The sequence below is a fragment of the Montipora foliosa genome, chromosome 6 (assembly GCF_036669935.1).
Source record: "Montipora foliosa isolate CH-2021 chromosome 6, ASM3666993v2, whole genome shotgun sequence".
NCBI classification, from domain to species: Eukaryota; Metazoa; Cnidaria; class Anthozoa; order Scleractinia; family Acroporidae; genus Montipora; species Montipora foliosa.
Window position 1 is genome coordinate 19,658,771 of NC_090874.1, and position 12,741 is coordinate 19,671,511.

Sequence of the window (12,741 nt, forward strand, 5' to 3'; positions counted from 1 at the left end):
TTAGTTTGAAATACTAGCTTATTACCAACTAGAATCCCGACAGTAAAATGAGTTTGCTGGGATAAAACACGGGGGACATGCCTATGGGGAAGATATACGGAGACGAAAAGTATGCTTTTCATTGTAAGCTGAGTGGGTGGTCTATCTCAGCAAACGCTTGTAAAATTATTTCTACACTGCAGCAGCATTCCACTAGTTCCATAAATTAGTTTCGCGTTACTTGGTACACTGAAAATTCCATTGTTTTTTTGTTTTATTTTGGCGGCAATCTATCGGCCACGAGGGAAGACACCGACTGAACATGCATCTGCTTACCATAAGGTGACTCCCTCTTCTCAAATTCCACAACATTTCCAACCAATCAGATTTGACTTTGAAACACTATTAATAAGCGTTCGTATCGTCCTTTCATTCATTCATTCATTCATATAGTAATAATAGAAGAGGTAGACTAGATTGTATTTCTAGTGACCACTAACGACCCTGATTACTACTGAAGACACTGAACGGTGTGTAACGGGCGACCACACTAGAACATGGAATTAGCTATTTATCAAGTGGCCTTTACACTCACCATGCTGTTTAGCGGATCTGACACGAAGTCCATTAGCTTCTCAGGACAACCTCGTGTGATACGAGCGAATGAACCTAGCGTAAGTACTGTTGTGGTAATGCGTATTTGGTTTCATTATTGATATGAGCTCCAATGTGTCTTTCCGGTTTACAGGAACATTCTCGCATTTCCCAGCCTCAAAGCTCACCGGATAACTCCTCACCAAGTGAAAGAATTGAATCAAAAGACAAGGTGTCTCATTTTGAGGTCGTGCAAAACCGGAAAATGTGCGCCACTGAAAGATCAGACTTTCCCGGCGCTCCAAAAATAAAACTTAATTTCAGGCCAAAACTGCGTTTCCGTCGTTATGCCACTGGTCCGTCGTGGTATCATCCTGTTGTAACATGGTACGTGCCGAACTTTACATGGTGGACACCTCCGCTTACTCACACTCAAGTCAAAGAAACAATGGCTAAGGCGTTTCAAATGTGGTCAGAAGTTTGTCCGTTGCAGTTCCGATACCAAGACCCACCAGTAATTGCTGACATAGAAATCACTTTTGGCAGCTGTGAGTAGAATACGATTTTTGATCAATGTCTAATTAGTTCTTTCATGAACACCCGCTGAAACCAGTTATCCTTTTTATTTGGGCCGTTTACGTGGTAATATAATTTTAATTTTCGTGAGGATCATTGCTAAAAGGTGAGAGCTTTGGTGTAGGGATTTCTTGCAAACACAAAAAATAAAATTATCATTTACCTTTGTATTCGTAAGATTCTGAGTCACGATTGACGACAATCAGGCGTCATTCGCAATTTCTCACTCAAGGGTTTGTAAACTATAATCTACCAGAATCTTCTGGCAAACCAGTAACGTGGACACTATTGGTGGCTGGTTGTTTAACTACTCTATAAAATTATTCTGCCAAGAATTGCAAGAGGTCATCTGCAGGCCAAATGGTTTCGAAAGATTGGGTTCCGAATCACGTTACCTCTTTAGCTGCCTGCTGAGTTTTGGCCAGGAAAGAAACAAGTTACATGCTTTAAATACATGACACTATATTGCCGCCTCTCATCAGTATCGTTTATTGTTAATATTATAAAGTTTATGACCGCATTTCCTTTTTTCGGGTCATTCCCTGTTCTACATGGGTGGCCCACAATCAAAGCATCTTAGTTGTTTTCATGTCACGAACCAAGAGTTTTTAAGTGTATAAAAAAACATATAAATAAATACGTTTGAATTGGCGCCTTTCCGTTTCCTTATTTTTTGCCTTGCTTAATTTCGTCAGCAAAAAATTAATGTGCCAATCAAGAAAGCATTCCTTTAGGAAACCGTTTTACTCTAAAAGAAGCAACTGTCTCCATTTCATTTATTATGAATATAAAGTGCTGCAATTAGTTCAAGTAATCGCGTGGGCCCGAGGGCAATTGTAGTTGATTTCACGCGTATTTTCAAAAGCCCCACAAAAAGGTTGCGTGGATGGTTTCTGTGAAGTAACCTTTTTAATGGGAATCTGACATCACGTCAATCAGAAGGTGCATGTGTAACTAGTCCCAGTTCTCTGCCGTGCATTTCAGAGGAAAACGTGTAAGAACTCTCAGGAAAGGAAAGGAAGAGGCGGTTGTAGCATGGAATTTCTATTTCGAAGACGACGAGTATCAAAGGAGGGCTTTTTGATGTCATAATCTTTTGAGAAATATGTATATTTTAAATCCACGCTACAGCCCAGAGAATGTGTGTTAATAAGTTCTCATACTGTTGCGTTAAACATTTGCGAAAAGCATAGTTAACTCGCTGAGTTTTAGGCATTTTCTATCATGGTCACGTGATTTACCAAATATGGTTGTTATTCGAACCAGAAAAAGAAATGTATAAATAGGACACACTTCGCAAAAAAGGACAACTGTGGAGTTGATGGGACTCGAGAAATGACTATTTGAATAGGTCCATATCAACGCTTTGGTAGATAGATTCTCCCCTTAAGGTTTGGAAATCGGCCGACTTCCGAGTCTCTTTTCGCCCATCACCCTCCCCCTAAACGCACCCACGTTCCCAGGGTCTCTTTGTTGTTGAGACCCTGGGAACGAGAATGCCTCTAACTCCCGAGAATGTATGCGTTTGTTAAATCCATGTTGTTAAGACTTACGATGATGTCAAATAACTAAGCATAAGGAACTTTGACAACGAAAAAAAAAGTGCCTGTAAATAGGATATCGTTTGAAAAAAGATGGGGCAAAAAGCGTGGAAGTTGGAATTTCAAAAAGGCAGTTGCTTCACGCATCTTTTGCGGCGGTAGATAAATTGAGAGTTTGCAAAAACTTTAGAGTGGGTGAATAATATTACACTTTTCGTAGTTCACTTGCTTCTTCATCTACATACAAAAGAATTCAAAGCTAAAACCGTAAGGCAGATGCTAGCTGATGCTTTAATACAAATAAAATTGACTCGGCTTAGCACTATTTGTTCCAATATTTTTTCAGACTTACATTGACACTTCTTTTAACTCAACTTTATCACAGCTTCGTGAAATACAAATAGGAAAAGCTGTCAGATTGAACTAAGGTGATCAATAGTCAGGCATTCGTCAAATATGAATGGCCGTTTTTATGCTAGAGACGTTAAAGTCGTCAAGACGCATTTAACTTTTGAGATGTTAAAGCCGTCTGGTGTAAAAACGGGACGCACAAAAGTAGACGACCTAACAGAAAAAAAAAACTTTTTGTGAAAAAAGACTGGGTTCTATCCTCGAAAGACACTGGAGACGAGGAAACTCGGCGCCAAATAAACTTGAAGCGCGCGAGTATACAAACAAAATAAACATGACGGAATTACAACTTCTTAAGTTAAAATATGAAGATTGGCTGACTTTTTCAGTGCCAGAGTCTCTAAAGTCAATGCAAATTCATTTCGGTAGTCTGCGAGAACAGATACAAATACTTTAAGCCCCACTTCACTCCACTTCCTCCCTCGCGACTCCTTCAAACTTTCCTTGGCCGCTATGTTATTTAAGCGCTAAGCCTCGATTTCAAAATTAAACGCTAACTCGTGCCAGTCGTCTGTGGACGAGTAAGGGCTAAATGCGTCCCAGTAAGGGCGTCCCGTTTTTATACTAGAGTGGCTGACGTTAAAGTCGTCTCGACGACGCGAGACGACTTTAACGTCTCAGACGACTTTAACGTCTCTAGCATAAAAACGGCCAATATTCCAATTGAAGGAAGGCATATTGGCCGCGTCTACGAAAGACACCCATATTCAACCTAGGAAAAATGAGGATCACCAATTTAATCTAGGTAAAAACGGATTCAACCTGAGAACGGATTTAATTTTACCAGCAACATATTTATATTTAAGTATAAATGTTGCAGTTATTTTTACTTTTCAATTTTCCGCAATTCAGCACCTATTTCCCCTAGAAAATGTTGCAAATATGTGAAAGGAATGCTACAAAAGCGCTTAGCTACTTCAAAGGGAGTCCAGTTAAACAAACTTAAAGAAGAAATTCAATTGAAAGGTGACCTTTCAAAAACTCAAATGTACCGTAAGAGGCCATCAGTTGGCTATTTACAAAACCGCAGCTGAGTTGAAGAAAGATTTATCCAAGTTAATAGTTAGAGTCAGTGAGATTTAAACCCTGCGCAAGCACTGAACCACGACTCCTCCAAATGTCTAATGTCTCTTCAGTTGTTTTAATGACTGAAATTTTATTAGAAGCCGGGAAGCGACGTGATTATTTTCGGTCGGTTTACCGACCACTACATTGCTTTTACAAAATTGTGCCATGAGGGAGTGTTTGGGTTTAGTTCACATTCTTTAAAGGTCTATTAAGTACGGAAGGATATGGATCCACTAATTATCTACCCTTCTCTTTATTAGGGTGGCATAACCAATGTCCCTCGCCCTTTGATGGTCGGGGAGGAGTCTATGCACATGCCTTTTTCCCAGGCTCACGAAGAATCGATGGAGATATACACTTTGATGTCGATGAAGACTGGAATATTGATGGTTCAAAGCCCTTCCCAAAAATATCGTTTTTTTATGTAGCAGTCCACGAGATTGGTCATAGCTTGGGCTTAAAGCACTCGCATGTTCCAAACAGCATAATGCATGCCACTTACCGCCATACAAACAATGTTATCTTACATAACGACGACATCAATGGCATCCAGAGCTTGTACGGTAAGTGCTTTTCATTTCCACCTGTTTTCTGTTCGAATTTCTCCTTAATGTTAAAGGAGCCGAGGGGGTTTGGACAACTACATTGCAACCTGCCTGGCTTCAGCTCAATGTGTTTTAGGAAGCCGCACTGCTGACTGCTAAGACAGGGACAGGCGGAGTTGGAGGGGGAGAGATTTAAGAGAAAACAACATCCTCCCTCTCTGCGGCCCCTGTAAGAAAGACGCAGTTACTACCGCATTTAGTAGAGGTCATCCATCACATGACTTTTAACTGCAATTTGAAATTAGTAAGCACTATTAATTATTTTCAAAGGGCGAGTGCTCATTTAGTCCAAATTGCACGAAAAAATTATGTGATAACTACGATATCATATACATAGGAATTTTCGAGGTGACAATGTCGTAATTAAGCAGAAATAGCACACTCGTCATCCTGGGCTCGCATTTGATTTGCTATCTGTGAGTTTGTTTGATCATCGACCAATCAAAATGGTTGGTGTGTTATCTCCTTTTTTGCACTGAATTACCTATTTTCTGCACTGTGTTAATTCAAAACTACATTTCTCTTAACCAATCAGAACTGAGTAATTTTCTCATGTATATTATTCAGTAGAAGTAATCACGTGATTCGGGAGCCCATTATCCGGGGCTTCCATACGTATTGTACCCTCGAGTCAACCCCGTTACGTGTCTTTTATTTTTAGAACTTCTATATTTTGAAATACCTTGAAGTTCGTGTTTTTTGTGTGCTGCATGTGACGTAATCAGTGGATGGCCATAGGCCTCTTATGATGGCTATTGTGAAAACAACCACGAAAAACTTCCCTGCGAAGTGCCTTCTAAAAATAGAAAGATACAGGTCAGGGTTGACTCAGAGGGTTAAAAGGGTAGATGGAGGCGCCGGGTAACGGGTTTCCTCATGCATGATTTCAAGTGTAGGATAAATCAGCTAGAGTAAATTTTTTTAGACATTTTAGGCTAGGTCAGTGAGCAAACAACTGCAAAATGACCTATTGATGTGGTATTACCTTGTATTGATACAGACCTCAGGTCTTTTTATCATGCAAATTGTGTTATTGTAATTCTAATCAGTCTACATTAACATTAAAAAAGTACAAAGGGTTATAATCAAAGTAGGGTCACCGGCAGCATCGCTTCCATTCTTAGGCCAGGTAACTTAGTTACAACAGTAAAATGGTCTATTCTGTACAATCTCGTTGTACTGCTCGTCTTTTATCCTTTTTTTTTTTCTTTATCACTGCGTTAACTGTGTGTTCGGTTTGCTTGAATCACAGGAAAATGCAATCCTTCGAAAATATCTTCCATGTGTGAATCACGCCATTACAGGACTCACATTGTTGTTGGAGACTATTATTGGGCCCTGGACGACCGAAACAGAAACACTGTGCGCGGATACCCACGGCCAGTGACAGAAGTCATGCCAAACCTTGGCTACCCTATTGATGAAATGTTTGTTTGGCCCGGAAATAAGGCAACTTACATATTTAAGGGTCACTGGTACTGGAAGTACAACGTACAAAGTAAAACTGTTCAAGGGCACTATTATCCTCTACGAATTGAACAGCATTGGCCTGGTGTCCAGGCTCCAATTGATGCAGCAACTAACTGGGACGATAGCTCTAGTTACTTTTTTAAGGGTACCAAGGTGTTCAGATACAACAGCAGTGCAGACGCAGTCGATAGAGTCAGCACCATAGCAAATGAGTTTCCGAACCTTCCGAGAAATTTACAACGAATTGACACTGCTTTTAAGTGGACAACCCCAGGCGGGGACCATCAAGTGTACTTATTTAGCGGTAATAAATTCTGGAAGACAACTTCACTAAGTCCCCCTGTATTTTCGGCAGCGTATTCAATCAATGATCAGTATCATGGTTTTCAGACTATCTGCGTTCCTTAGATCCATGGGGTTGCACAGTAATTTAAAGAACTCTATCATTTCGTTCAAAAGAAATTCATTGAAACCTTCTCGGTAGCCTTTTTCAATGTCATTCTGCCACGGTGAGAGTTTGAGGAAAGGAATTTTTTTTCCGAACAAGGTAAGACCAACTATGTCAATCATCAACGTTATGTTCTGTTTGGGGTGATTTGCAACCAATCACTAGAGGCGCATAACGATGCTGCAATGTACAATTGCTGGTGGACGAACAAAAGAAGCTAATGAGAGGTCTTCTAGTTTTCGTCCACCAACATGGCGGCGATGAGGTAACGTGAAAACCATGCATTAGCTCGGAAGACCTTAGACAGCAATGACCAGGACCAGGTGTCTGATCACCGGTTTTCGTTAAAACACTAGTTTTGCTGGGGGTGCTCAGTCTCGCGGGCTCAGAAAACCTGTTTGTGGTCATTATTATTTAAGGTTTTTCCATTAGCTCCACTTATTATGGGATCCTTTACTGACGTCATTGTTAACATTTTTATTTCATTAACGTACGAGGTTAGTCAAAAAAGTATCATGCTATTTACTAATTGACTTCAAAAGGTTTACAAAAAACTTGTTAAATCTTAGCTCTATACCCAATTTAAGCAGTTTAGACCTAGCTGTGATAACGAGCTACTTTATTAGCCATCAAAACTGATAGATTTTCTGGGTTGCAAGGGCGCTATTGATCCCATATATTCTTTGTAAGATTCAAAAATTCCGTATTTATTCATCAAACCATTGTTATGTGTCCCTAGGGTTTAGTTGCGAACAACCTGTTTTAAAGTAAGTTTTTATTCTGGAAAATTCAGGTTTCAACCCTGATAGAACATGTATTTTACTTCAGCTGGTTGCGATACATGTGTAAATAGGCCGACCAGTTGCCTTAAAGCTTACAAAATTGGCAGTCGCTTGTCTGATAGGCGAAATGTTTCTATCCTTGAGAAGAGTCACAAATTGTTTTGCATTCCAGTTTTGAGAGACTTTTTGCAATGCAAATCAGTTTGTAACGTCATCTCAGGAATAGGCTCTGCCTCATACCAGCTCGACCGTGGAAAACGGGACTGCCAATTTTGTGAGCTTTACGCAACTCATGGGGAATAACAACCGGTTAACGTAGAATACACGTTTTATGGGGCTGAAATTTGACTTTTCCGAAATAAGAAATGTTCATAATGGGCCAGCACTTTAACCCTTTCCAGCCCGAGGGGGCCCCTCTTTACGGGTAAATCGTCTGGTGCTAGCAAGAGCCCATGAGTAGGACCTTGCCCTATGAGGTCAACCTTTGCCCGTATCGTTCTATTTTTTAGAACGCCACGAGTTCTTCGGCTCTGCACACACTGTTTAGAATGGCCAATCAGAATAAAATTATTGTGGAACAAAGACAAAAATAGCAAAAACAATGTATGCAAATTGATGTAAATTGTTGTAAATGTGAGTTTCTTGCTGAAGGATTAGTTCTAAAAATAGAAAGATACGCGCAAAGGTTGACTCAAGGGTATACTGCACAGGGAGTGCTCCTAGTCATGGGCTCCTGCACCGTGCTAGACAGTAAAAAATATAAGTGTCACTCTTCATTAGGCAGGAACATCACAAAAGATTTGCTTCGCTTACCAAGTTTTCTGTTCTTTAGAGATATCATTTAGCAGCGCATTTATCGCAAATGTCAGACCGACATTTGCATTTTGCCAAAACTCAAAGAAAAGAAAAGGGTTATTTTTGCTTACTATTGTATCCTGTTGGCTTTTTACAACAGAGAGAACATTAGAAAAAGAGAGTTTTTTGGTTTTATGACAAAAACCAGCCTGAAGTTTCCCGTTGGAAGTTTTAAGCTCAGTTTCTTTATAAGTGGAATACAAGCTTTTGCCGTCCAATGCAAAGCAACCAAAAATAAGGTTTGGAAGAGAAAGGCAGCATGTGACTAAGACATCAAATTGAATTTATATTTGATTCTTTTGACCTCTGCTATGTCGTTGTTTCTCGTAAACGAAACGTCAGGAGGCCTCTCCTGAAAGCAAATTATCCTGTTAACCACTGTGCACACCAGAAATTAAAACTACTGAACGTTTCCAAAACAGCATGTCATCACCGTAGACAGTGCTATTTGAGCGCGCTAACAACATTAGGGCGCTTTCCATTTGACAGAACTGGGACCGGCCAGACCGGGCATATGGAGGAACTAACTCTTACAAACGCATCCACCCCCCATTAAACACATGTCGGAGGATGATATATACTCCCCAAGAAGAATGCGAGGGATTATCATGCAAGTTTTCCTTTCAAATTGTTTGCATTTTTCTTTGCAAAATTATTGGGTTCTGGCCCGGACAGTTCTGACAACAGGAAAAGCACCCTTAAAATTGCATTTTTTTTGTAAATACAATCTGAAGAAGTAATTTCCTCTGTCATAATACTGTATTTACGTTAGTATTTTTGTGACGTTTGGTCTCTATGAACCCAAACGAGGTGAACTGACATGGCTCTCCAATACGAGCCGAACACAATTTAGTTCTGAGTAACGACGAAACAGGGAAACTTAAACCGTTGCTGTGGACAAATCTGTAACTTACTAAATGTATATATTGCACAGTTAAGACACATTCAAACGTTAGCATTTTTTAGGCGTAGGACAAAATAATGTTAAAAGTGATTCAACATTGTCAGCCTCTGCTTAACAAACGTTTTCGTTTTAGAATATTTAATTGTTGCCTCGATTCGAGTGGGGGCTCCGTCCGAAATTCGGAACCTTGAAAAGGCTTTATCAAGCAGCTCTCGTAATGCATAACGTAATGGCTCGATAACCAAGCCAAAAAGAAAGGACTTAACGATTGAAAGAATGACTTTAACTAAAAAACAATGGAAGCTGCTAAACCAATACGCACATAATAGAAGGTTACGAGACCGGCTACATTACTGAAACGCTTGCTATAGTCAGCTTTGTTATAGCTAAACTATCAAATCGACCCACACGTATTTTTACACAAGGGTAAATCAGAAGTGTATTAGGTATAGGTTTCTGTATTGTAAATATGTATACTGTCTTGAGAAGAAACAGATCGAATCTATCTGGATTTTCCATAGGTGTACATAAAGTCAGGCTCTTTCCGAGCCTTGTTGATCCATATGCTCCCGGAATACCAAATACAATTTTTTAATAACTTTAGCAACGTATATCACTTTATTTAATTGTGTAAGTTATGGGACGATTTGGAGTGATAGACCGCGGGTGTATATTGAAGACCGGCGAAAATCCCACGTGCTGTTGTAATTACGAACTTGAATAAATCCAAGTACATGTTGAATTTTCTTGCTTAACTTTCATTGACACCCATATCTCTCCTGAGCCGTACTTCAAAGAAACCTCTTGACACTGCTAACTGTATCAAGCGGGAGGCAACTATTACATTATCACGTATGATTCTACTACTACTTAGTACTACTATTACTACTACTACTACTTCTGCTACTACTACTACTACTACTACTATCCTACTACGTCTAGTAAGCAAAGAACTTATGAGAGTTGCGTTTTCGACGCTGTCACGTAAATATATATACCTAAAATAAATGATTTCCCTATCTGACATTCAACCCGGTCTATATTGCTCTAAACTGATTGGCAAACGAAGGTTTTACAGGACAGATATATCATAATGGTCACAGTCCGATTCCAGCTAAGTGGTCCCCTGTGTTGATACGTTGCGTGGACAGCGCCAGTTTCCGTAGGCTCACAATTGTTCCCCTTTCAATTTCGTGCTGCTCAAATGTTCTCACAATTAACTGCAAATGTTTGAGCGGTAAAAGCTAATTTGTTAAGTATATTTACATTATTCTTGGCTGGAAGCGGCAAAAACATAAGCAAACATTTGCAATCGTCTGCTCGTTTTATCGGCAGCGTAAACAAACTCCTTGCAACTGATTCAAGTATTATCCCCGATGAATAAAGTAGACAATATTAACAAATGCTAGGCTCAAAACGTTTACATAACATCATACTCGAAAGGAACTATTGCGCTATAGTACTTACCCAGCTTTCAAAGTTCTACCGCAAAAAAGGAAATCCAACAGCTAGCGCTCCGAACACAAAGAAAAGAAAGACGAACGATCAGCCACAAAGACGCGCTCACATGGCCTGCTCACATGCTCACAAATTTGTCACGTCTTAATCTTAACGCGTAACAGTTTTCTGGCCGTGAAATGCCCCTGCAAACTCACGGGGGTGGCCTTATTTTGGTGTCCTTACAGGAATGTCAGGAATGTGGATATTTCCCGCATATAACCGTGCACAGGACAAACCACCTCTCGAAAGCCACAGGTGAAAATTAGGCTTGCGTTCCACGAAAGCAAACTACTTACTACTACTACCTCTACTACTCCTACTACTACTACTACTACTACTACTACTACTACTAATACTACTACTTACTAATACTACTACTACTACTAAATGATGATGATGATAGTCATTTTTTGCCGCTGCAGATATACCTGTTTCTCTACTTGGCGTATTTCACACATAAAAGCACTCACTCCGCGCGGCGCAAAAAATCTGATCAGAACGCGGACAAAAAGATTGCATTGAACGGTTCTTCCGAGAGCAAAGACGATAACAAAGTCGATTAAATTAAGGAACGAAACTACAAAACAAAAACTAAACATAAGGCAAGCACCAGTCCTACGAGATAAGATAGAGAAACGTACCTTCTTGGTGATTTTAGCGTCAAACTGTTAACCTCAAGGAACGAGCCATTGCGAAAACTACCCAAGTAAAGTGACATTCCTATTAAACACGTAATGAAAACTAACAGGTGTTGTTATGAAACAAAGACAAACTCTACAAAAAGTAACAGGAAGAACAAAACCGGCGGCCTTAATTAACTAAGCCACTAAATGGAAAAAAGTAAAAGGAAAAAAACAAAAAAGGTAAATGAAGCCATTAGCTGTAACAATAATATAATTAACAAAAAAACAAGATCAAGACCAAGATAAACGGTTAAGACGAGAACAAATGCTGAACCAAAGTTGGACAACCGGTCCTTGGCTGTTTTCTCAAATCAGTGAAATGATCTATGGGAAACCATCGGTTACAGAGCACTTTAATAAAGTGCCTGAGTACGGTATATGATCTATCAATAGCCAAAACAAACCCCGGTTTTAATAATGCCAATGTGTCGTCCCATTCACACAGCCAAGTTGGCTCCACGCATGTGGAAACAACCCTTGTAACTCACTGCTAAAGCTCACTAATAAGGGTGTTACGACAAACCAAGACGTAAGACCTCAGAACTCGGGATCTTAGCTTTCGTAATACGAAAACTGAGACCCTTTGGCTAAATAGTGGTAATCACGGGAAAGAAACCCGGGAAAACTTACCGCTAGTCAGAGATTTTACGCGCTGGATGTGATCTCCATACGAGGGTTGACGACGCTAGGATTCATTCTTTCTTCTCTCTTTTCAGTGTTGTGTGACAGACAACACAGCGACACATCGCCGCCCGATCAGGGGCACCCAAGGATCATCTTCGGGGAAATAATAGTTGTTCGGGCGGGTTAAACTGTTTCTAAGAATCTCGGTTAACGTTGCCAAAACAGCTATAGATTTCTTTACTAAAATATCACCTAAAAGATTATCAACAACTTGAGGGAAAAGTAGTCATTACGTTTTTGGAAAGGATGTTTTTGCACTTTTTGGCACTAAAAAGGTTACCTAGCAGTTTCGGATGAGCACTTAGTTCGCTGGGAAGTTTTTCGAAGGTAACGTCCAGCTAGCCATTTCTGAAAATGAAGAAAATCATGCCCTAAAATTTTCGGACGCTTAATTCAATTCAGCTAAGATATCCGAACAGGATCAAATTCTTGTTAGGTTATAAAACATCTCTTTAGATTGTACTTAAACATTACAAGGAGTATAGAGAAATGTCTCTCACTGGTCATAGTTTTTCTCGTCCTTGTGTGGGCCCATTTCTCCGTTAGTAGGGCTAACGCCCAACACGATTCATATGGGTACAAAACTAGCACTTCACTGGACACTCTAATAGTTACGTCTCCTGACCAATGATACTGGGATT

The 12,741-nt window shown here is 39.9% G+C and overlaps 1 protein-coding gene across 1 annotated transcript; it reads left to right on the forward strand.

Annotated features, from left to right (window-relative positions):
- Positions 1–445: 445 nt before the first annotated feature.
- On the forward strand, positions 446–7,194 carry LOC138006916 (matrix metalloproteinase-14-like). The gene is made up of 4 exons (XM_068853548.1): positions 446–653; positions 728–1,121; positions 4,430–4,732; positions 6,027–7,194. The coding sequence occupies exons 1-4, from the start codon at positions 537–539 to the stop codon at positions 6,650–6,652; spliced, it is 1,440 nt and encodes a 479-aa protein (XP_068709649.1). The 5' UTR covers positions 446–536; the 3' UTR covers positions 6,653–7,194.
- Positions 7,195–12,741: the final 5,547 nt, after the last annotated feature.

Bases quoted from the DNA above. Each gene is read 5' to 3' on its own strand.
- LOC138006916 (XM_068853548.1), top strand. From the start codon at position 537: ATGGAATTAGCTATTTATCAAGTGGCCTTTACACTCACCATGCTGTTT. The intron at 654-727 runs GTAAGTACTGTT...TCCGGTTTACAG, and splicing joins TACGAGCGAATGAACCTAGC to GAACATTCTCGCATTTCCCA. The intron at 4,733-6,026 runs GTAAGTGCTTTT...CTTGAATCACAG, and splicing joins TGGCATCCAGAGCTTGTACG to GAAAATGCAATCCTTCGAAA.